The sequence below is a fragment of the Stylophora pistillata genome, chromosome 2 (assembly GCF_964205215.1).
Source record: "Stylophora pistillata chromosome 2, jaStyPist1.2, whole genome shotgun sequence".
NCBI lineage: Eukaryota > Metazoa > Cnidaria > Anthozoa > Scleractinia > Pocilloporidae > Stylophora > Stylophora pistillata.
The window spans coordinates 4,803,567-4,829,755 of record NC_142520.1 but is presented as its reverse complement, the minus strand read 5'-3'; the positions used below and the strand labels follow the sequence as shown (position 1 = coordinate 4,829,755).

At 40.7% G+C, this 26,189-nt stretch overlaps 1 protein-coding gene and 1 pseudogene across 1 annotated transcript; one reads left to right on the top strand and one right to left on the bottom strand.

Moving 5' to 3' along the window:
- Positions 1–9,198: 9,198 nt before the first annotated feature.
- On the top strand, positions 9,199–10,983 carry LOC148736772 (uncharacterized). Its single transcript, XM_088749174.1, has one exon. The coding sequence runs from the start codon at positions 9,199–9,201 to the stop codon at positions 10,981–10,983; it is 1,785 nt and encodes a 594-aa protein (XP_088605300.1).
- A 1,555-nt stretch (positions 10,984–12,538) lies between these two features.
- On the bottom strand, positions 12,539–17,630 carry LOC148736771 (uncharacterized; annotated as a pseudogene).
- Positions 17,631–26,189: the final 8,559 nt, after the last annotated feature.

Below are 26,189 nucleotides of genomic sequence, written 5' to 3'. Positions count from 1 at the left end.
TTACTTTGATCTGACACGACAAGCATCAGAGCTTCTTCGAGTTTCAACAGGTCTGAATTTCGAGTACAGCCTCAACAATACCACCAACGCAGACTATCACATCTATGCATTGATTCTCAATGAGGACGAAATTAGTGTTGAACTCTTGGGTGGAAAAGCACTCATCAGGAAATAAGTTGACTTTTCGTCTTTTTTTGGATTTTTATTATGCGAGTCACATAAAAAAAAATGACAGCTTATTACCCTCATGGAGTAACTCTTTCAGATAATCAGAGAAGGAAGCTTGCCAAAGCTTTCAACGAAAAATCACCCATCACTCTGCGTCTCTCACACAACGAACTGACTGGTTCTGATGAGATGATGCTGACAAAGACACAGATCAAGAAGATTCAGAAAGCAAAAAGCAATGGAAGAGGGGTTGACCTCAAAATCAGCAAAACACAGATAACAAAGGTTGCTCAAAAAGGTGGCAGCCTCTTCTCATCACTTCTCACTCTTGGTGCAAAGCTTCTTCCAAAAGCAATGAATCTCGCCACAAAGGTTCTCCCAGGATTGGCGACAGGAGCACTCTCAAGTCTGGGCAATTTCGCTACTGACAAGATTCTTGGAGCTGGTCAGTCGGGTGGTTTGATAATTCCACATTCAAAGATTCAGCAGCTTTTCCCGTTCGAAAGCCTTCTCTCAGAAAAGCAGAAACGAGACATTGCAATTGCCCTTCAATCTGGTGGTGACTTGAAAATGAAACCAACAAAGAGGCAGAGTGGTAGTTTTCTCGGTACTCTTCTCGCTTCAATCGGTGTACCGATACTTCTCAAGGCGTTGACCGGAAACGGCATGCAAAACAGAAGGTCGAGAGGAAGAGGTTTACAGAATAGGAGCGCGTCAGGCAGGACCTGTGGACCAAGCGGTTGTGGAATGCAAAACAGACCAATTTGGTTCCCACCGAGTTTGGATGAGCCTGTGCCAACAATTGGAAGAGGAGTGAAAGGAAAAAAAAAGCAGAAAGGAAAAGGTCTGTTGCTGGGAAAAAACTCTCCCTTCAACGGAGTGCTATTGCTGGGAGACATATTGTGAAAAGACCACCCTTCAAAAATAGACCAATCACAAACCTTGACATTCAAAACTGGGTCGAATACCTCAAGATTTTAAACTTTGGAGGGGTGATTTCCAGGGATCATGTGAAAGATTGTGAGATGGGGCACTCTTTCGTCATCAACCTGAACGAGTCAAATGAGCCTGGTTCACACTGGGTGGCGATGGTCTTTGGCTTTGATCTCATCTTGTACTTTGACAGTTTCGGTCTTGATCCACCACAAGAGGTGCTGATGCTTTGCAACAAACATGGAGTCAATTACGCATTCAACAACACACATTTTCAGTCACTGACAAGCGTCTTGTGTGGTTACTTTTGTCTCTTCTTCTTGAATGAAACAAGTCGAAGGTTGAAACCCTCTCTTGCTCATCAAAGCTTGTATTCAGTCTTCAACGATGTGACAAAACCTCTGTCATACAGTGACAGTGAAGTGAACGAGCGTTTCATCAAAAATTACTTCAAAGAGGTTTGAGTCAGAGTCAAAAAAAAACCTCTTCAAACTTTCTGAAGATGTTACAAAGCAATGACGTATTCTGACGGTTATCATCAAGTCGATCACAGGCAAGAAGGTGCAAGCAAGGAAGGACCTGAAGGGCCGCCAGGTCCAAAAGGACAAAAGGGTGATACCGGCTCACAGGGGCCTGCTGGTCCAAAGGGAGACGTAGGACCGCAAGGACCTGCCGGTTCAAAGGGAGACGCAGGACCGCAAGGACCTGCCGGTCCAAAGGGTTATGCAGGACCACAAGAACCAAGAGGACCTGCTGGTTCTAGCGGTTCAAACGTTGATCTTTCAAACTATCTCGACAAAACAAAGGGTGGTGATTTGCAGAAGGTTTTGAAATTCGTCAGCTCACAAGGAGCTGATAGACAGGTCAGCGGTCTGTCTGATCAACCGCTCAACGGCACCGCAGCCGTTAATCTCAACAAGTTGAACACCGAACTCGGAAAGAAGGCTGACACATCGACCGTAATTAATGGTCTGACAGCAAAACTCGATACAACCACATTTAATACGCAAATAGCAACAAAACCAAATACCACATCTGTGTTGCTCTTGGATGGAAGTCAAAAGATGACTGGCAACCTTGATCTGAACGGTAACGATGTGATTAACTCAAAGAGGGAGAACTATCTGGGTATGAGTACCGCTCAGCAGTCCACTTATGAGAACTCAAACACACTCGTCTCTCGATATGAAGCAGGGTCAATAAAGAGACATCTAAAGGGTCTACTCGATATTACCACTCTCTCGAATGCAAATCAAACATACGTTGACAATGTGAAAAAGACAGTGTCAAGCTTTAGAAACATAGATGACAAACAGATTCGTGATGCTCGAAAGAGAAAGATAATCAATATAGCAGATAGTTTTGTAGGTAATGACGAAGCTGTAAGCAAAAAATACGTTGATCAAACAGTGAAAACTGTTGAGAGTCTTACCCAAACGAAGGTTAATAAATCAGGTGACACAATGACAGGAAACCTCAATATTGGTAATAATAAAGCAGTTAACTCTGCTGCACCAAGCAGCGGAGGCGATCTCTGCAACAAAACATATGTCGACACCCTTGTGGGGGTGACCAAAACCAACCTTGAAAAACATGTCGATGACCACCTTGCTCATAGCATCAGAACCACCAATCTGAAAAACGATCTCGATTATATCATGAACGAGATTATCGGAAATGAGTTCAGCGATGAAGATGATATCACCGGCAAAGTACAAATTTACAAAGACTTTCATAAATTTGCAAAGAATGTAAAACCGTTCGATCTTCTTCTCGACACATCAAAAGGTTACTATTCAAGTCGCTTCGGTGTGAACATGTACTCTGCCGCAAAATCAGAGTACACAGTTGTCTGTGAAATGTGGTGGGAATCCAATAAAGTTGATTCGACCTCTGTGACTCTGACTGCCACAAGCTCTGTCGAGACAGTTTCAAGGCAACGCAGCAATCGATTCTCAAATCATATTGTCAGTCTCATACATATGACAAAATGGAGCAACGCAACACCCAATTATTTGATGTTCGACACCGTGATCAAAAACAATTCAGGCCAGGCCTATGATCAGAAACTTCCGATTTGGGTTGTGGTTTACGGAAGCAAGGGATATCACAACAGTCTGCCTGAGACTGTTTGGGACCAATGGTACTCTTTCTATGACAAAAAATGTACATTTATCCACAAGTCGAACTGATGAAGGAACCGAAGGATAATGCAAACCCAGCAACAAAGAAATATGTTGATGATATCAAAACAACATTACAAACAAAGATCAATTCAAGAGCAACCAAAACAGCGCTGACAAACGCAACAAGAAAGATCTGGTATCGAGGAAACTGTGCTCATGACAATTCATCACAGGCAAGATTCTACATAAATGGAGCATCAGATCACACCACATATGTATCACAGAGCAGTAACTCTGATTTCACAGTGAACGGTTCAGACAACACAAAAGTCATAATCAAAAATGCTGGTATGTATCTGATCACATACACCGATGGTATCAAGTCTAAACATCTATCACATCTCGGGTTCATCTTGAGCAATCCGTTCGTGACCACAGCAAACGGTATATTGGTAGTGCTACCCAACACAAAAAAAAGTTTGGACGTCACTCGCTAATACCGTTCTATTATATTTTCAAGCAAACACATCGCAGAGCATAGCAACAGATAACAACTCTGTTCAACTCCATGGACTGGATGACAGCTATCTGATGATTGTGAAGCAGGATTGAGAGTTTAAAAAGCTAATTTTATTATGGGGTGTTCAAAATAAAATGAATGACGCAACCATTTTCAACTTTAACCACATCATAACATTTTTTTTAAAAGGTTTTTTTTTTGAAAAAGCAAGTCGACATTTATCTCTGAAGAATAAGTGTTGCTTTCGCCTTTTTGTATTTGCATTTGCAATGACACTTATTCTTCAGAGATAAGTGTTTCTTTCGCTTTTTTGTATTTGCATTTGCAATGACACTTATTCTTCAGAGATAAGTGGTTCTTTCGCTTTTTTGTATTTGCATTTGCAATGACACTTATTCTTCAGAGATAAGTGTCTCTTTCGCTTTCACTCTTCACAAATTCAACAGTTATATTTTCAGCGATACTTGTAGAATAGACAAAATGGTCAACATTCCAAAATTGACTACAGAAAGCTCAAACGGAAATCGAAAGAGAAGAGCACCCAGTGTTGACTTTCTTGATGAAGAGTATAGGATGCTGATCGCTGGTCCGAGTGGGAGTGGAAATACAAACACGCTCATGTACATGTTGAGAGAGCCGCTGGTCATTTACGACCAGATTTTCATCTATACTCCAAACATTCACCAAGTGCTGATACAAGATCTCCAAAAGATTATGCATCGACACTCACAGAAACTTGGATATGATGTATTGCATCTGATGAATCCTGATGAAATTCTTGACACAAAAGAGTATCCAAGAGGGAACAGGAAGGTTGTGATTTTCGACGACCTCATCACTGCTCCTAATGACGTGCAGAAAAAGATCTTGAAGCATTTCACTGATAGGAGACATCATTTCATCTCACCGGTGTATCTGAGTCAATCATATCACAAGACTCCTGTCGACATCAGATTGAACTGTTCTCATCTCATCCTGTACAAACCTGCAATGACTCGCCATCGCGCTCTGATCGCTAGTGAGAATAGCTTTGAGCCAGATCTGTTCTCAAGACTGAACCCTTTTGAATTTCTTTTCCTCGACAAGATGAAGGAGACATGCATGAGAAACTTCGATGAAAAAATCTAATGCTTTTTCAAATAGAGATGTGTCAAACAGAGAAAAAAGACTGAGTCCGTATCCGGGAGTGAAAGACGGGAGATTGCAAAAAACGGTCGTCCGATAATCAAATCGAAGTGTGTAGAGTGTGGCATTACAAAGGTAAGGTTTCCTAGTGGTGACATCCAAAAAAAAAGGTGGAACGCTCTTTGATGATGTAGGAAGGACTAGCACTTCGCTGTTAGAGATGGGAATGAAGGGGTTGGCTAATCTCGGACAGTACGGTCTTGCAAAGGTTGTCAAATCTGACTATGGAAAGAGGAAGATGAAGCAAACCACAAACAAGTATCTCGATCAAGCTATCGATTCTTTTGCTAACGATATGAGCAGAAAAATCGGGGGAAGTGTTTATGATTATTCAAATGATTATCCAATGTCAATGTATGCTCCTGATGGTGTTATTGATCCGACACACCCTCTTTATGAAGGGGGATCCCTCGATATTCACAAAGCTATCGGAAAACTACCAAAACCGAAATCTGGTTGGACTCTTCCAGGTCATAAGTATACAGGACCGTACAACGACCTTGCAAATCAGGTGAGGTATGACCCAAAGACAGGTGAGATTTTGGAGATTTTGGATAAGCCAACAGGTCCAACTGACGCTGTCGCTATGCAACATGATGTTGCTTGCAACGTCTGTGCAAACAGGTCAGACCCAAAGAAGTGTAAGAATGCGGCTGACCGTAAGATGGTTAAAGCTCTCGATGCGATTCCAAAGGGTGAGAGACAGTGGGGGCATTGGGTTGCGAGAAACATCATCAATACCAAGCAGAAGCTTGGTCTGGGTGTGGGAAAAAAAAAAAGCTCACTCATTGAAGAGTTGGCAAGAGGAATTGGCAGAGGAGTTGCACAGACTGGTGAGGCGAAACTTCAGAAAACGACGCGTTGTTGTCAACGGAATCGATGAGATTTGGTGCTCCGACTTGGTTGAGATGCAGAAATTCAGCAGATGGAATGAGGGTTTTAGATATCTGCTCATGGTTCTGGACATTTTCAGCAAATACGGCTGGATCGTTCCGTTGAAGAACAAGAAGGGTGAGATTGTTTCAGAGGGGTTCAGAAAGGTTTTCGCTGGAGGGAGAAGACCGAAGAGACTCTGGGTTGACAAGGGTTTGGAGTTTTACAACAGTCATGTTAAAGATCTGATGAAAGCTGAAGGTGTTGAGATGTACTCGACAGAGAATGAGGAGAAATCGTCTGTCTGTGAGAGGTGGAATCGAACGATCAAAACGGAGATGTGGAAGCAGTTTACCATTCAGAACGACACACAGTATCTCGACATTCTACCAAAGATTGTTAAGAAGTACAACAATCAAAAACACAGATCAATCGGCATGACTCCGGCAGAGGCTTCCAAGAAAAAGAATGAGAATGCCGTCTTTCTGAAACTCTTTGGTGATCTGAGCGGGTTGCGAGAGCAGCCAAAGTTTGCGGTTGGCGATCACGTTCGAATCTCCAAATTCAAGCGAAAACTGTTCGACAAAGGATTTACTCCAAATTGGACAGAGGAGATTTTCATCGTTGACGAGGTGCAATATTCCAACCCGATCACTTACAAGTTGAAGGATCTGCTCGGGGAAGAGATCAAAGGTTCTTTCTACGAACAGGAGATGTTGAGAGCAAAGCAGGATGTTTTCCGCATTGAGAAGGTTATTCGAAGGAGTAAAGGGAAAGCTCTCGTGAAGTGGAGTGGTTACCCAGAGAAATTCAACTCATGGATTGATGAGAGTGAACTTCAGGGGGTAGGTCCTGCCTGAAAAAAAATTGAATAAAAAAACTCTTAAAAGAATGTTTAATAATAAATAAAATGGATGAGCTTGAGTATTTTTCAAAGCGTGCACTCTTGAGAAAGGCAAAGGAGATGGGACTGCAAGGATATTCCACGAAGAATAAAGAGGAGTTGATTGAACTGATTAAAAAACCTCCACCTCCTCGCGCAAGACACATTGGTGTGAGGAAAAAAGTAACACTTCAATCTACAGATTCAGAAGGGGACGAACTCGTTTTCCCCTCAATCAGTGCTGCTGCGAAACATTTCAATGTAAACCCTTCAGTGTTTGCAGCGAAGCTGAGAGCACGCAAAGAGAGTATAAGAAAATTCATTACACTTGATGGAAGGAAATTTGCTCTCCATTTCGAAGCTTACCGTTTGAAAGAGTAAAGCGTTAAACACACTCTCATCAAGATAGAGTTTTCATCACTTGAAACTAGTGATGAAAAAAAAACTTAAAAAAATATTTACATCATAATAGATATGCAGACAATGGAGAAAAACACTGTTGTACAGCTTCGTCAGATTGCAAAAGAGATTGGCCTTCGCGGCTACTCGAGGCTTCGAAAGGCAGAGCTCATCAAGCTCATAAATCAGTCAAGACCAAACATCTTTGTCAATAAGAAAGAGGTTTCGGAGAGAGCAGGAGGGTCTCTGCTCGATGATCCGATTCCTAAACATGAGATTCCAAAAGGGCAGAAAATCTTGAAGGCCAGCAAAGCTTGTGAAAAAGAGCGAAAAGGCTGTTGATTGGGGGAAGAGGGAGGTGGAGGATTGGGGTCAGTGGTTGAAGGAGATGGATGCTCCGAGAGTTGTGGTTGATGACAAGTTTGAAAGATTTCAAAACGCATATCGCTAAGCTTTACGAGAAAAGAGACCAACACCGTTTCAAACTTGTTGAGAGCAAGTCTTCATTGAAAAAGTTTGCGAGGCAGTACACGATTGATGGGGTGGGAGGTTGTGGACCGATAGATTCTCTTCAAGCTGTAAAACCGACCGTAATCAACTTTCTGTTAACGCAGAAGAATATCAAGATGGAGCTCGTTCTGAGGTGTAATATGTCAAAGACAGACATTGCGACGGGTGACACTGTGCTAAAGCTTGCGTATTTTAAATCTTTCGTAGAGATGGTCTTTCAAGAGACTGATCGAGTAGAGCTTTATCAGAAATGTGTTGACAAAATGATGGAGAGTTTGGCTAAGTTTACAATAGAGGGAAGCGGTTGGGTTGTGCATTCGGTTGAGGGTTTGGATTTGCACACGGTGGAATACACTCCTTTGAAAGGTTCTTCATGCATTAAGCTACCACCAGATCTCGCAAATAAGAAGGCTATCATAAACATGAAGAATAAGGATAATGAATGTTTTAAATGGTGTGTTACGAGAGCGTTGAATCCTGTGAAAAAGAACCAAGAGCGTATCTCAAAGACATTGAGAGAGCAGGCAAAGAAGCTTGTGTGGGATGGGATTAAGTTTCCGATGGAGGTGAAGAGAATTCACCGCTTTGAAACGTTGAATCCAGGTCTTGCTGTCAACGTCTACATGTATGAAGGTGGGCTCAAACCCTTGAGAGTGAGCAAGGTCGAGTGTAGCAAGATCCACATTGATCTTCTTCTCATTACTAGTAATGAAGGTGAGAAAAAGCATTACTGTCTCATGAAATCTTTGAGTCGGCTCGTATCGAGTGACCTATCGAAAAATGAACATAAGAAGTTTATCTGTAGGAGATGCCTTAATTATTTCGGTTCTCAGAAACTTCTTGACACACACAGCGAACTTTGTCGAGATCATGAGGCTGTGAGAGAAAAGATGCCAAAGGAGGGAACTTTTCTCTCTTTCAAAAACCACTATAAGAAGATGGACATGCCGTTCGTCATCTATGCTGACTTTGAATCGATCATCAAACCTTTGCACACCGTTCAACCGAATCCTGAAAAGTTTTACACCGAGAAGAAGCAGAAACATAACCCGGTGAGTTTTTGCTACTTTGTTAAATGCTCTTTCGATGATAGATATTCGAAACTGGTTGAGTACACAGCAAAGTCTGAGGATAAAGATGTTGCACAGATATTTGTTAACATGCTTCAAGAGGAGGTTAAGGCAATATACAAAAACCATCCCGCAAAAGAGATGATCTTCGAAGACAGCGATGCTGAAATCTTTGAAAATGCGACGTGTTGTTGGTTATGCGGAGAAGATTTCAAGATGGAAGATGTCAAGGTTCGTGATCATTGCCATTACACCGGCAAATTTTGAGGAGCTGCGCATAACAGTTGCAACCTGAGATTCCGACGACCGAAATTCACTCCTGTCGTCTTTCACAACTTGGCAAACTATGACGCGCATTTCTTCGTTAGAAATCTCGGCGTTTCAGAAGGTGACATTAACTGCATTCCCAACAACGAAGAAAAATACATCAGCTTCACAAAGAGTGTTGTGGTTGACACATTTTTCGACAAAAAGAAAGAAAAAGACGTTGATGTTAAGAGAGAGTTGAGGTTCATTGACAGCTTCAAATTCATGGCTTCTGGTCTTGACAAGCTTGTCAACAACCTCACCAAAAAGATTGACTCTTTTGAGAATACAGGAAGATACTTTGATGGAGAGAAGCTTGACCTGTTGAAGAGAAAGGGTGTCTATCCTTATGAGTGGTTGAATTCTATCAACAAGCTTGATGAGACTGAACTTCCACCGATTGAAGCTTTCTTCTCTGTTCTCAGCGGTAGTGGTATCTCTGAAGAAGAATATACTCATGCACAGAAAGTATGGAAAACCTTCGGAATGAAAACGATGCGAGATTATCACAATCTCTACAATCGAAGTGATGTTCTCCTTCTCTGCGACGTTTTTGAAAACTTTCAAAAGCTTTGTAAGGAGAACTACGACCTCGATCCCTGCTGGTACTACACAGCGCATGGGTTGTCTTGGGATGCATGTCTCAAGATGACTGAGGTAAAGCTTGAGCTGCTGAGCGATGTAAATATGTTGCATAGGTTTGAGAAAGGTATTCGTGGAGGGATTTCGATGGTTACAACAAGATACTCGAAAGCCAACAATAGTTATATGAGAGAGAAGTTTGACAAGAGCGAACCTTCAAAGTTTATCCCGTATCTTGACGCAAACAGCCTCTACGGTTGGGCGATGAGTATGAGTCTACCAACCCATGGCTTTGAATGGGTGGATGAGAAAGACTTTAAAGATTGGAAGAATTTTCCCTGCATTCTCGAAGTCGATCTGCTTCCTGTCAAGGAAGAGCTGCACGATCACTTTAACGACTATCCCCTCGCTCCTGAAAATCTGTTGATTGGCAAAGTTCATAAGTTGGTTTGTACCTTGAATGGTAAAAAGAAGTACATCATTCACCATAAGACTTTGAGGCTTTACATGAGTCTTGGGATTGAGATTGGAAAGATTCACCGCATCATCAGGTTTAAAGAGAGTCCTTGGATGAAGAAGTACATCGATTTGAGTACAGAGTTGAGAGCTAAGGCTGACAACGATTTCGAGAAGGACTTTTTCAAACTCATGAACAACTCTGTATATGGAAAGACGATGGAAAACATTCGGAAACGAGTTGATGTGAGACTTGTCAACTCAAAAGAGAAGGCGAAGAAGTTGGTAAATAAGGTCAACTTCAAACACTGCGCCATCTTCTCCGAGAATCTCTGTGCGATTGAGATGAGAAAGACGCAAATTCTCTTCAACAAACCTCTCTATCTCGACATGTGTATCCTCGATCTCAGCAAGACTCTGATGTATGACTTTCATTACCACTACATAAAATCCAAGTATGGAGATAGAGCAAAGCTTCTTTTCACTGATACAGACAGTCTTTGCTATGAGATTCAGACTGAGAATTTTTACAAAGACATAATTAATGATGTGGAATGTCTGTTTGACACAAGCAACATTCCGAAAGAGCACTCTTCTGGGATACCAACTGGGGTGAACAAGAAAGTTATTGGAAAGTTCAAGGATGAGGCGGGTGGAAAAATCATTGAAGAGTTTGTCAGTCTGAGGGCAAAGCTTTGCAGCTACAAGATGTTTGATGGGGGGGATGAGAAGAAGAAGTGTAAGGGAGTGAAGACAGGAGTGGTGGAGAGTACCATCAGCTTCGATGACTATAAGAGATGTCTGTTTGATGGTGGAAAACAGCATCGGAAAATGAATATCCTCAGAAGTCGAAAGCATGAGATTTTTATGGAGGAGACTAACAAAGTCGCTCTGTCCGCCGATGATGACAAGCGAATCATTCTACCAGACAGAGTGAACACACTCGCAATAGGACATTGTAGGTCGGTCTGAACAAGCTTGAATGAATAATTTGAATTATTATAAAATAATGCGAAAAGATAATTTTGTATTAAATTATCGTGACAGTACGATAATTTAACGAAAATGAGCGACAACCGGCCTTTTTCCAACTTGAAAATTCCGACTTGAAAATGCGAAAAGATGATTTTCGTTAAATTATCGTGACAGTACGATAATTTAACGAAAATGAGCCAGAACCGGCCTTATATCAACTACTCTCTTGCTCGCTAAGTGATGGGTATTTGCGAGAGCTATTCAGTCTATTCAAACGCCATGCTTAGACCATATTTTAACTGTCGTTTTCTTCTGAGCTTAATGGTTAGGGTCGCCCGGGTTAAGGTCACCTTATTTTCAATTAAAAAACGGCCTGATAAAATATGAGGACTTTGCATGCTTTGAGTATAATATGTATGGCTATATGGCCTAACAAACATAGTTCAGAGAAAATTCAATCATCTTTAAGAAAATATTGCCATATCTAGATCTGAACGTCATCATTTGTGCTCTATGACTAGTGCAAGGTTTTCATAGGAAAAAAATTACCTCTATTTTGTTAAACCATTGGGTGTATGCAGTGCTAATCAGAGGCCTTCTTAGAGCAATTATAAGCTATGAGACGAGGTATTTCTAGATAATGACATTGATTTGGGTTTAATGTTTCATTTTCACTCACCAAATACAAAATAAAAGCCTTATGTCAAGACTTTGGTCTATTTATAGCATGAACTATGCTCAAAATTCCAATTTGCTTGGCCTTAGAGGGGCATGGAGAGTTTTTGCCAAAAGCTTAACAAACCTTAATAAGCCAAATCAATCTCATTGATTTTAATAAATGGGTCACTAAAGTGTATACAGGATTTGGTAAGAAAGTTATGCAAGAAGGCTAGTGGATGTTATGGTTTCTCGAGAAATGGAAATTTTGGTTAGTGATTTTGACCTCAAATGTGACCTAACTTTAGCTCCTTGCCCCTCTCTGTCTAATCACTTGAGAACAAATTTACATTTCTGAAGTAAAAACTGTTTTATAATAGAGTCCATGGTCAAATTAATTTGGCAGCGCAATTTACCAATGGAGTTTTATAACACTTTCAAAATGCCACTCAGAGGGATGAATTTTTGGTGCTCCTTAGGCAACAAATGGAACCCCCCCCCCCCCTCTGAAACTCCAGAACAAAAAGTCAGAGAAGTGAGCCGGAGTGGCTTTTGAAATATGCTATCATACTCAACTTTTGTGCCAAGTCTCAGCCAAATCAGTTGACCACCACTTTTGGATCCTGGTACACTTTCTCAGACAGCAGGGATAGTTAAATGCTATTCGACGGTAACAAACCAACACAAAACACATAGCGCAGAACAAATTGAACGGGACCGGGTGGTTAAAATTTGGGTTAAGATAAAACAGGATAAGTGTGAAATCCGATTTCAGATCCAAAGTATTTCAAAGAAAAATCACTATAATTATTTTTATCTAAATTGGATGATCTAAAATGAACAGAGAAAATTATCCAAAATAGGGTTTTGAACAAAGAGGTAATTAAAAAAAATTTGGTTTGAGATTTATTCCTCTGCAAGCATTTTCCGCCCTGTCGTTGTTTGGTTTTGTTTTGTTTTTTTCTGACTTCAATCTAAAGTTTTCTTAATACAAGTTTATTTCTAGTGAAGGGAGATGGTTGTCACTAAGATTCCTATGGGTAAAAAATGATGCATTGAAACTGGAAGAGCTGTGTTTAATGCAGCTTTACCTTGCAATAAGCACCGTTTTGATCAGCAGGTGGCGACTGAGAATTAGCAAAATAAACTGAACTGAGTTCAGGGAAAAGAGGCTTGTGCAGAACTGAGAATGCCAACCATTTCTGGACATATGAAAAATAAATAATAACAATTCATCATTACCACATAGCATGAATAAGCATGAAGCATTAATGATTTATTTTTGTCACTGAAAAGTAAGATCCCTCGATAAAAGGTAAGGGGAACCTATAATCTATAAAGAAAAAGACCAAAAAAAAAAGAGAAACAACAACAACAAACAAAACAATGATGTACTTCTGTGGAGATAATAACTGAAAGTAAGAGGACTTTGTACTTACAACGTGAACATCTTCGTGAGATCCTGCATAATCCTGAAGTTCCCTTAAACAGACTTTGAATGAGGATTGCATGATATCTTCAATCCAAACACTTGCAGCATCACGTTTCAGGCCAGCAAGATGATGGGCAGCCGTTACAAATACGGATGGCATCACAGAAAACTTTCCCTTTTAAAAAGTAATGCATATTAGCTTCTAAAACTCTGAAGTTACACCACTTCATCTCCGAATTTCAATCTCACACCTCGAATATAATATCGGAAAGGAAATAAAGCTAGTCAGGTACAAAAACTTTCCATATATAGCCTGTTATAGACAAAAATTTTGGTATAAGTAAAAAAACTTTTGAGGATATTTAATGTAGCGTGTACGGCGACCAAAATCTTAATTCTCAAGTTCAAGGGCGTGTCGCTCCAAACGCCGTTAACGAGGTGTTTGGGACTATTTTACTGATCGAAATGACAACCCAAAGTTGACTGTTTGCACGAATCTTTATTCTTGAAAGGAAAGCGACCACGAACCACAATCAATGACGAAAATAACGATTATTCTCACAGTCAATCAATCTATCGAACGATCAATCTGGCTGAAACAACAATACAACGAACTTCTATAAATCTAACGAAAAGCCGCGGAATACATGATCAATGAATCGCATGTTAAATACTGGGCTCTAAAGTCTATAACGAGATTAACAATACAAGTGAAACAGAACAAAAGTTTGGAAACAAATTAAAAGAGTTTTGATCACTGATAAACAGCCCATTGTTCTATCTAAATGATGGGCGTTCACTGACTCGCAAATTGGCACGAGTTTAGCCTTTAAATCTTAAATCTATACAGATCATTGCAATATTTGTTGGTATATTGTCGCCCAACACTGAAAAGACTGGAGAGGGAAAAACAAAGTTACAAAGGTACTCACATATCGGTCCCGCTTGTGCCAGAGGTTGAGAGAACGAAAGGGCGAAAGTTTACCCAGGCTACTCAAAACTTACGAAGAACTGATTAAAGGGACGCTAAAATTGCCTTTTATATGCGCGTGGTGACGCTGAAAGGTCCGACTACAAAACCAATAGAAATACAGAAAAACAGATAAACATTGTAACTATGTGGCTATCTAAGATCATTCTGAAATTAGTGAACTAATCAATAATCAATCAAAAAGTGAGCCTTCTGGCTAATGTCCTTAACATTTAATGACTGATAATGCTAGGTCGGTACTTTGACCTGACCACAGCCTCAATTTGTAAAGAAACATTTCTTCGCTTTCAAACAATTTGCAATGAGACAGCTTATACTACTAACCGAGGGAAAACTGATAGATTTACAAGTCGTTCCAGTCCACCATTGGGATAACCGCACTTCATCAGCAACTCCACCCACAGGTGCCCCTCGGTAAGCCATCCAATCAACTGTCACATTAGCGTTTGAGAGTCTTTCGTTGTAACCAGCTGCCATCACACATGCGGTGAATCTATCGTAATTGAGATTTTCAACCCAGGACAAAGCGGCATCGTGTACGTAGGACTTGCCACTGGTGTCAATACGATTGACTGTGACCTGAACTTCGAGGGCCTTATCAGGATAGAACACAAAAGGCCTGAGGCGAATGACTTCGCAATGAGAATATCCAAGCGATGGGATGTGCGGCATGTGACGACGACCGCGTTGAAAAGGAAATCCTAGAAAAAAAGAATCAAAACCAATTGGCTACGAATAATTTGCTGTCTTCTACTTTAAAGTTGTAATGGAACTCTCAACAATTTATAGTACCAAGATCTCAGCAACTCGAAAGTGCATCGTCCCTAAGGCCGTTATCATTTAAGAACCAGTTGCTGAAATCTTCTGGAATCAAATCTTAATTTTTTTTTTTTCTGAAAACCCCATTTTGTACACTTTCAATTGAGATAAAGTAATCTACATTCCTGTAAGTACCTACTGAGATATAAAATAAAACAGTTAATGCGGCCAGATTTGTCTGTTTTTTACTTGATCATAAAGAGTTTTAACTCAAATGTAACTAACCTTCACAGCTACCAGGGTGTTGTACAGTGTAGCTAAGTCGAAGAACACACATGTCCTGCCGAAACAGACAGTCGTTATCGTATGTTGAACCGATTGATGAGCTTTCCACCGAAACGCATCTAGCATCATAAGGCCAAAAAGCTTTGCACAGACAGTGATAATGGCAAACGACGTCAATACAAAGTTCCAAGTCTGCGAGAAAAACGTGGAGACGTAAAGGAAGTTGTCCGGCAAGTTAACTAGCTTACCATCCTAGAAAATTTATTTGCAACTCCCATCTCACTTTTCAAATGCAGAAAGAAAGTCGTTAATCTAGTGAAAAGACATCCAATAGTTGCATCCAAAAATTGGATGACAAAGCCCTAAGCTAAAAATTACAACAACACTCTATGAAATTGCATTTTGACTGACGAATAGCAACGTTGTACAAGTATGTCGTTTTGCAGAAACAATGAAAATTAAGCCCTTCTCAAATTGGCACAAAAATAATCATGAATTTATTTGCTCACCTCCAGTCACCATGTAATCCACGGTGATGACATCCTTATTGTTGGAATCGCTGTTAAATGTTTTGACACAAATTTGAGCTTAAGTTTCAGATGTGTGCTAAATGAAACCAAAAATAAGATTTCAACTCAACATAGTAACATAGCTAAGAGTCCCATTATTTCATCGAGGAGCTAAACCAATACTAGAACATATTACTAACCTCCACCCAGGTAGTGACAGCATTGCATTGGTACCCGGATTGAAGAGAATTGTTAATTTTAGTACTACGCTTTGCCGTTACCAAAACAACCGGTGGAGCGTAGAAAGGCTCTGTGAAGTTTATATTCTGAATTACAGAGAAAAAAATGAGTAAATGACGAAGATTTCCTCACTAGTTAGAACAAGTGTGAACACAGCAGTACAACTGCTCTAAGGCCACACTGTCCTAGGGGGGGGAGGAAGGGGGGAGGGTTAAGTATGAGAAATATACAAGAAGAAAAACAGAATGGGGGAAGAGAAATCGAGGGCACTTAGCTTTAATCCGGCTGCAGGTCAAACTCAGACAAAACTTACTAAAAAATGAAGCGATAAAAGAAGGAACAAGAGATTCAAATAAAAATTACCTACTTGACGAAAGGCGTAATTATGCTGCGGAGATGGCGAGTTTGTGCTGGAAATTAACAAACTTGCTGATTAAGGTAAAGTTGTCGACGCTGATGTTGTTGAAAGCTATCCAATTCTGTCGATCAAATAAAAGCTTCCATAGTTACTTTGACAAACAGTATTTAAGCGTTTTTCTGTCGATGATAATTTTATTTTTCACAATTAAGCTCAAATGAGTTTTTCTCATCTCTTAAAAAAAAAAACAAAATCAAAAACAAAAATGAGAGGTGGGATTTTTCTTCTCAAAGAAATGTTGCATACTTTAGTCAATAAATTTTCCATGCACAGCACCTTTTAAAACTCGCGATCACTTACTACTTTTAGGTTCGTGTGTGGACCATCGAAAATCTTGGCTTCCCTCAAGCAAATCTTAAAGCTGTGTACTTTCAATTCCTCGATCCACAAGGCCATGGCATCCTGAGTTCTGTTGATAACACCGTGATTGGCCGTTATCGTTGATAACAAATGCCGAAGGATTAGGTGCAACTTTAGCGTGTTTGAAAAGATTGTCAGACGTGTTATGCTGGGAGTTTAATGAGAAGTTCAGTGTCTTTGTTTTCGAAAGCACGTGTCGGTAAGGTCAGATCCCTTTTCCTAGCGCAGACTTCTGCTCTTAATCACATACCCTGTTTATTCATTAGCGCCTATGAGGTGCTAATTAGCACACATCTAACCTGTTTGAGATCGATCCTCTCACATTCCGTACCAGTTGTCCAAGAGCTCAGCGATTTGGTGCCTATTTGGGATCCGGAAGGTGCGGTCTTAACAGCAATCCAGTCCACTTCCTTAGTACCGTTAGAGCTGTCTCCAAACTCCACCACACAGGCTGTAAATCCACTCTTCGTAACATCTTCAACCCAGACTGCAGCTCCATTTCTAGGATTTTGGCTCTTCTCTGTGTGGCCAACGGAGGCAAAGACCTTTACCTGCTGTCCGCCAGAGAAAGGATACTGGAAGGAGATCTTCTTACAAGCAAATAGACCTGGTTTAGCAGTGGTAATATTCTCCTTTCCGGCCTTGAAACCGAGAGCTGTTACGAAATAACTCAAAATCAAAAGCTTTGAAATTATACATCTTGCTCATTGCAGTTGTACGAGAATTATGAGGTACACCCTATTTTTCGATCCGGTTGAATGTTCTATTCCTTTTCCTTGCGCCCCTCCCCCATTTCTCTTTCTCTTTTTCCTCCATTTAACCCCTGTTTTTATCACCATAAACAACTCATTTAACGTCAGTAATTCAATTTTAGCTATACTATGGCTTTATAAAGGAAAAACATATAAACATACCTTTACTAGCTGGAGCAATTAAGAAAAGAACGAAGAAATCAAAGTGCAAGTCGCCTGAATTTTGGCGCTCGCGCGACATCTTGCTCAGAATGAGAAGTGTATTTCCCGCTGGAAAGTATATACTGTCATAAAGATCCTTATGTCAATCATCTTTGACTGCAAGGACTTTTCCATTTCGTGAGGGCAAGTTTTAATCACGGAATACTAAAGAATGATATTTAACACGTTTATCGTAGTTGGAGAGGGGGGATTAGGAGAGGAGGGGGTGAGGGGGAAGCTATCAACAGCCCTTGCCATTTCATTTTGATCCATCAGTGGGAGTGTTGGTACCTATTTAACAAATAGAGAGGTCTTGACTGTGGTCTGCTCTGTTGTTAAGAGCACGAAAGTGTAGGGAAGAACACGAGAAATAGTAGAGTGTTTCCCTCCACCTCTTGAGTGCTCTAGTCGCTACTTGAGTGGATTTTTTCAATTTTAATACGAAATCTGAAAGATGAATGCTCAATCAAATACGACCCAATTGTGACTCAAGAACACAAAAGTTTTTTTCACGTAATAGCTGAGAAACAAACTGCTCAAGGCGTGCGTTTTATGATTGAACGACGGCCGAAGTCACAGGAACATGAAGATTGCTCGGGATGACAGCGTCGTATAACTTGAGGCTGTGATTGATGTTATCTCCCACTCGACCCATGGGAAAGAATATCAGAAAAGTCTCGAAGCTCAGTTCACTCCAAGGGCGGAAGATGTAATTTCTTACGCTTGCTTTACTGCGAATACTGGAGATCACCATGGTGAGCTAGCCAGGATTGCAGTTGCCCTGACTGAGCTATGCCAGTTCGGTTATATATTTTTTTCCCTCTGGACACGAACATGAACACTTCTACTTCCTTCCCCCCCACCCACCCCCCCCCCCCCCTTCATCTACCACACCTCTGAAGTTTATGAGTCACCCTCAATATCTTTTACCTGACTTGTTTGAAAGGAGAGGAAATGATTTGCAATATTTTCATAAAGCGGGATCCTCTTTACGGACAAAAGGCAAGCTCCTTGTAATTGGACGTTTTCCACTATATATTATGCGAGATTATGTGTCTCTAAAATAAAACAAAAAAGAATTTTAAGATTATGATGGTTCAAGTCATGGACTTACCCAACTGATTTAAAGCAAAGGCTATTAATTCCCTTGCGATTTACGATTTATTCCAGTCACGAGATGCTAGATACTTTTACTCCCTCATTTTATCGCATAACGCAGTACTCACAGATCTCTGGCCAGTCTTGTTGATATTCGATTTCCTATGGATCTCGATTTGTTCCCTGTAGTGCACGCAGAGTTTTAGGAGTGTTTGCATAATGCTTATCACAAAATCAGTTTTAATCCATAATTCTTTGTCCTATCACTTTTTCCTAAGCTTTGCCCAAGAAACGGCGAGGTCATGCTGTTATTGCTTACCAGTCTTCGTGTACTTTTCTGAGTCTTTTAATTATGTAACAGCGGAATTTTCGAAATTCCTGATTAATATTAGTAGATTGTATACCTCTGAAAATTTTCATAATTAAAATTACAATCCTTATCATCAAGTGCCCTCAAGTAATTATGCTGTATTTGAATCAAGGCGTCAGTACAGCTACAGCCCTCCCTATAGGCATATTGTGTGACCGTCAGATTTTCCTCCAAAAGGTTTTTACTGTAATGATGGTACACAGTTCTTTCAAAGCAACGTGCTATAGCTGGGGTTACATTAATTCATCGAAAATCCGAATGTTGAGCAGGAGTGTCTACTTTTGAGAGGGGGTTGATGTTAGCTTCTTTCCAAGCTGTCGGCCAAGAGTAAGAGGAGATAGACTTTTTCCACAAGGCAGTCTCCACAGGAGCGAGACTTGTGCAATTGTCCCTCCAAACCCATAAAGGCAACCCATTAGGGCCAATCCTTGGGTTTCACCCACGTGACCAATACCTTAGCAACGGTTACTATCCGCCATCTTGGTGTCCCTCGAGCGTATACAAACCGTATCTAACGAAGAGTTCATGTGAGAAAGAAAAGATGGTTTTATGCATTATTGTTGGCTGTTCGAGCAAAAGTGGAAAGCATAAAGACTAAGGATTTTTTCGTATAATAATTTAATAATCTTATTATTTCTATAGCGCAAAATTCATTATATATATGATCTAATGCGCTATACCTAAGATCATCACAAATCAAGGGGAAGAACAGGAGGAACTAGAAGTTGTTGTATTGTTCGAGGCTTGCGGCTGTTGTAGATCCTCGATTTTTTGGTAGAGCTTTTCTTTGAGCTTCTTAGCCGATGAGAAATCGATGTCTTTAGCCCTTGCATACGGCACTTCATTGACCTATGTCGGCAAAATCCATGAGCATTTTACCTGAGTGCAAGTAAGCTTGGGGTGTCACGAAAACTCACACCCCGAAAACTCACACTCCTCGAAAATTCAAGAGATAAACTCGACTCATGATCACTCCTGGTAATCCCTCGTGTATTTTGACCTTTTGGGTCTTCATCCAACTGAAGCAGCAAAAGCAAGGCCGCAAGTTGCACGTTTCGCAAAATCGTCCAATGGTTGAGTATTAAAACATTTAAGAGTGACACAAGACTTCATTTAGCTTAGATTTCCTCCATTTTTCCCGTTAATTTTGAACTTTTCATTGACAGTTAACGGGATCAAATGCGCTCGCTCCAACACCAAAGTATTAAAATGTGGCGTGATTTTGACGAGCCGAAAGGGACGTTTGTTTACCTTTTTGTAGTTCGTCGCACAGATCCTTGTTGTCGCTCTGTTAAAATTCTTAAATATCTCGCGATAATAATGGATACAAACAGAGACTCGGCCCACCAGTCCCAAAACGAAGACAACTTTGCGACCCTTTGGCTCGAGTTCTTAAATGAGGCAGAAAGAGAAAAACAACGCGAAAGAAGACTCGTCATCAGCGCCGTCACGATTCGCCTCACTGAAGAATCACTCTTGATATTGTTGTTCATCTTTCGCGTCGGATTTGTTGCATTATTCCACCGGTTATATTATAAAAAAAAATTGGTTCATGCCTTATGCTATACACTATCGAATTATGGAGCACTTCGGAAGCTTGGAGAACACTTCGAGGGTCCTGAGTTTTCGGTGTCTGAGTTTTCGTGACACCCGGCGACCTTGCCATGAATTCTAGTAGTTGCCTCTAACATAAATAAAACACTCGCGATATCTGAGCATGACTCAGCCAGTCCAGCTTTGCATCCCAAGCAATGGGCTGACAAAATAGTCCCATCGTTTTCGGAAATGACCCAAATGTTCACTAAAGGATCATTCATATGCTGTGAATGCCAAACTCGTGCTCTCACGGCATACTTGCCGGCGATTACTTTGCCTACAACTGAGGTTACAAATCCCGACACCACTTGATTAAACGCCTCTAGACTCTTGAACTCCTTGAACTGCTTCTTGGTGTAGAAGCTAGTCGCAAGAACGAGGTAACTTTGGACTGAACTTCTCGGCTGGTATGCTTGCAGGGTCAACCCCAATGACCAAGATCTTTTGCAAACATCTTTCCTTCCAACTCTCTAAGCTTTCAGCATACTCAGAGAGCACTGGGATACATTAAGATGAATGCCAGATACTTTTATCGCTTTTTTCTTCCTGGATATTCATGTAGTTGGCGAAATAATACGGCGATAAGAGAGAGGGCTTCATTATAGAAATCGACTAATTATTCATAAATTTGACACCCGAGGGACACCAACATGGCGGACACTAACTTCAGCAAAGCTTGTGACGTCACCTGAAACCCAACCATAACAGTTTTTTTAATCTTTGATAATGCCATCAGCACATCAAATTCGTGGAGCTTTGGGGGTGGTTGCGTCTTGGGGTTTACCCTCAGAAGCTCTATCAGAAAAAAATTATGTAAATGAATTAGAAAATTTTGCAACTGTCGACGGATTTTCGATATATATGGTCAGTGGCTATTAATATCAATAAAATAACAGAAGAAATGATTTAAATGACTGGTGGATGTTGAACCAGGTGAACTGTCGGGGCCGGTAGGTTAACGAGATTCCTTTACGTATGATGCACGATCCTCGCAGTAGATAGCGCTATTTAAGCAATAGCGAATAGGTCAGTGGTTCGAATCCCGTACAGGCCTGATTTTTTTTCAGGTCTGATTTTCGCTATTGTTTAAATAGCGCTATCTACTGCGAGGATCGTGCATCATACGTATCTAATACCGCAGTTCAAAATATATGAAATATATGAAGAATGTTGAATTACAAAACATGTCTTAGTCGACGATTGACCTCAAAATTGACCTCAAAATTGAGCATGTTCCGGGCGTTCAGTTTCAGTTTGTAGAACGGAGTAAAATATTCAAAGGCGAGGAAGCGGATAAAGGAGGTTAGACCGCGAAAAAGGAGGGAGGCTTGAGTTCGAGTCGCCAAAAAAGAGGGAGGCTTGGCTTGGATTGCAAAGAGATGGGAGGCTTGGTTCGGATCGAGTAAAAGGAGAGAGGCATGGGTCGGATCGCCTCCCTCCTTCACTTTCTCATTTAGTTAGCGTTACAAACGTCACTGAAGGAAAGGAACGTCGCAGAAGGAAAGGAACGATCGAATTATGTTCACCCTCATATTTCATCTTCACCATCAAGCAGTTAAATCTATTACTCTTAAAAGCTTTAGATTACTTCAAAACTATGCCGAAACTGGTACTCTTTTTTTTAAACTATTAAATTTATTGTAACGCGGCAAAAAAAAATATACGAAAATTTTGTTCAGAAGTTCAATACAAATTAATGATGAACCGGGAAAATTTCAATGCACGCGTGCAGTACGCAAACCTTGTCCTTTCATCCATAACATGGAGGAAATATCGAAACTCAGGCGATCCATTTAGAATACTGATCACTTGACATGCATCTTTCCCATTGTCATATATCGCATAAGTTGTAGTCATCGCCAAAGGATGTACATTGGGGAAAAAAAAAAAAAGAAAACGACTAATCGACCGATTCCGAGAACACTTTCGTAAATTACAAAGGTGGGGCAAGAGGGCATCCGAAGTCGCAAGACAATTTGAACTCTCTAATCATTCTAAGTAGCATTTGGTAGTCTATCTCATTTCTCCACGTCTAAGGAGTAAAGAAAAGACGCCAAATTTTAGTATCAATGAACGCTCTTCATTTAAAGGGATACTCTCTCGCCTGTGATGAATTTTTGAGAAAAGACGGATAGCAACTTAAATAAAACAAATCTTTTGAAAAAAAAAAAGGAAAATCTTTGGCAGTTTTCGTTTAAATTTGAAACTTTTCTCAACGCCCGGTTCGATCGTAGAGGCTTTGCCTCCCAACGAAAGTGACGTAGAAGGGAGAACTCATTGAACTTCCGTTGAGATTTCTTTAACAAGAGCAACGGGATTTCTTAAAAATCATAAAAAAACGCGCCCCAAAAATACAATAATGCGACAACGATGTGTGGCCGATAGACTTTCCAATACAGTTAGTGATAGAGTAAGCCTTCATGAGCGGCCCGAAGATCCTGATTCCGCTAAGTTATGGACGAGAGCCGTGAAAAACACGCGATCTGATTTTGTGAACCCAACAAACTCTAGTCGTTTGTGCAGCATTCACTGCTTCACTGCAATTTTTTGTGAGGAACAGTCGGTTCTGGCGAAATCTATGGGTTTAAAGGTGAAAGCCCTTTCTAAAATACCATGCTGTTCCCTTAATTTTTTAAAATTAATCCGCCTGCAAAAAATAAACAAAGGCTCGACGACGAAACGTTCTCATCCTCACAAGTCCGTGACACAAGCGCGGGATTATCAAAACAAAATCGACAACAACTAAGTGGGGCATACAGAAAACGGGAAGCTGCAAGGGTATGTATTACCTGTAAAAGAAATATAAACCTGTATTTATTGAATCAAAAATGAAGCAAAAAGCTCTTTCAAACTTATAACCCAACTCATATACCGGGTGCACGTTCCAGATCCTCCATGCACATACAGAAAGTGAACAGCTGTCCCTTTCCAAAGAGAGTACCGAAGAATTAGGTTTGGCATCGGTAGAGTTCTCACTCCACGAAAGCTCAAGATGTGAACACCCAAACTCCCAAAATAGGGAAAGATATCTCTGTGCAATTTTGGAGCAGTCGTACCGCTAAAGGCGAATTTAGTCACTTGAAAATATATAAAAGTATAAATCTGTTGTGACAGTAGTCTGGCCACCCCGAAGAAAGTAAACAAATCGTACGCTAAAATAACTTGGCAGGTTGTTAGACGTCCGTTCCAGTAAAGGCCTACAGCGCACTTTGCTCAAGGAGTTCATTACGTCGACCCCGGTTCAGAGTGACGAGAAATTTCGGATCAAGAGGAATAAGGTGAAGAAGAAGTAAAAGATTGAGGAATTACGCAAGTTTAAGGTTTACATAACACGTGCAGCGAATGTGAGAGAATAGCTTTATTGTGTTAAAAACAAATGCTGGTCTAATCAAGTTGATGTCCTACATTTTTAGGGCCAAAAACTGCTGCATTTCTCAACTCTAACGATCACTTCACTTTGTGAAGTGACAAACAAGAGATTTCGCCAAATGGCGAAAATTGTAACTCAGAGAAATCGCTTACCAGTCTGTTTCGTAATCGGTCGAATGGATCGCCTCATCTGATTCATTCGAGGAGTCAGGACTAGCCTCACTGTCGTAAAGCTCAAACATATATAACTTGGATATATCAACAAGATTGAAGTGGTAAATTGGCCACCGTGACGATTACAAAAGCTGACGTTTCGAGCGCTAGCCCTTCCTAGGAGCGAATAGAGGAGTTGTGGGTTGTGTGTGCTTTTAAAGGCAGAGAATGGAGCTACGTTATTGGTGGGGACATGGCAACGAGAAAAACGAGAATGTGGAAAGCAATGACAAGGACACATCGAAACCACTCGCTAGACATTTTAATTTGGATATATCAACAAAGTTGAAATGGTAAATTGGCCACCGTCACGATTACAAAAGCTGACGTTTCGAGCGTTAGCCCTTCGTCGGAGCGGCCATGTTCCCACCAATAACGTAGCTCCATTCTCTGCCTTTAAAAGCACACAACGAGAAAAACAAGAATAAATTAGTGGAATGAAAAGCGTTCGTTGATCCCTGTGGGATTTAGACTGCCGGTTTGAAAGATGAGCTTTTGTTCAAGATTTTTACGGCTTTCCCTGCTACCTGAGTGTAAGGAAAGATCGCAGACTGCCATATGTTGCTTAGAATGATTAGGTAAATTAAAATGTCTAGCGGCTGATAGTTTCGAAAGAAACTGTTTGGGGCTGCGTCGGTGGGAGTAACGAAATAATTTGGATATATCAAAAAAGTTGAAATGGTAAATTGGCCACCGTAACGATTACAAAGGCTGACGTTTCGAGAGTTAGCCCTTCGCTCCAACGAAGGGCTAACGCTCGAAACGTCAGATTTTGTAATCGTTACGGTGGCCAACTTACCATTTCAACTTTGTTGATATACCCAAATTAAAATGTCTAGCGAGTGGTTTCGATATGTCCTTGTCATTCCTTTCCACATTCTTGTTTTTCTCGTTGCCATGTTCCCACCAATAACGTAGCTCCATTCTCTGCCTTTAAAAGCACACACAACCCACAATTCCTTTATTCGCTCCGACGAAGGGCTAACGCTCGAAACGTCAGCTTTTGTAATCATTACGGTGGCCAATTTACCACTTCAACTTTGTTGATATATCCAAGTTATTTCGTTACCCCCACCGACGCTGCCCCAAACAGTTTCTTTCGAAACTATTAGCCTTTATTCAAACATATATATGTTTAAATTCCTTGAGCGTCTGCACTCTCGATCACTGACGATGAATCCGAAAAGGAACAACTCGAATCACCAGAGTCGGATTCCATTGCGATCGTTCGTATGTTTTTCAGTTCTCTTTTTTACGTCATTGATCACGTGTTTAACTAGGAGCCATTTCAACTTCCGGTCTTTGAATTGAGTGAATTTCGCGCTTTTACACCAGGATTTTAATCGAATGAAAGGTTTTTAGGGAACTTTTTCTTCTGCCAGTAGTTATTTTGGCAAAAGATATACATTTTAATCAAAAGTTAAAATTTGGTGGAGATTATCCTTTTATATCCCCAACCCTGCAGGAGACAGGACCTCCATTTATTCGTCCCAATCTGAGAAGACTAGAATATCTAGCCATTTCTTGATGTTATAGAAAGGTAGAAAATTATTCTCAATTTTTTTTAAGACCTTGAGTGTTGGTCCGGCAGGGGATCGAACCTTCGACCTCCCGCACAACAGTCCAGCGCACTACCCACTGGGCTAACTGGGTGGCTGTAAATAAAGCAACAATCTAATGAATGTTTTAGCCGAGATTTAATCAACAAAGGTAACAACAGCAACGACGGCGAGAGCAGGAACAGAAACTCAGGCACCGCTCACGCTGTGCCGGATTAATATAAGCACAAACATCAAGATATAAATGAATCCGCGGTGTGAAATTTGTTTCTGTTTTCAAAAAGGTGGAGACAATTAAGATCTCACGCTTGCAATAAAGCTAAGTGATCTTAGCATATCATTTAAGAGAGTGGGTTTCTTCTTTTCTTTACGTGAAACGCTTTGGTTGGCTCCT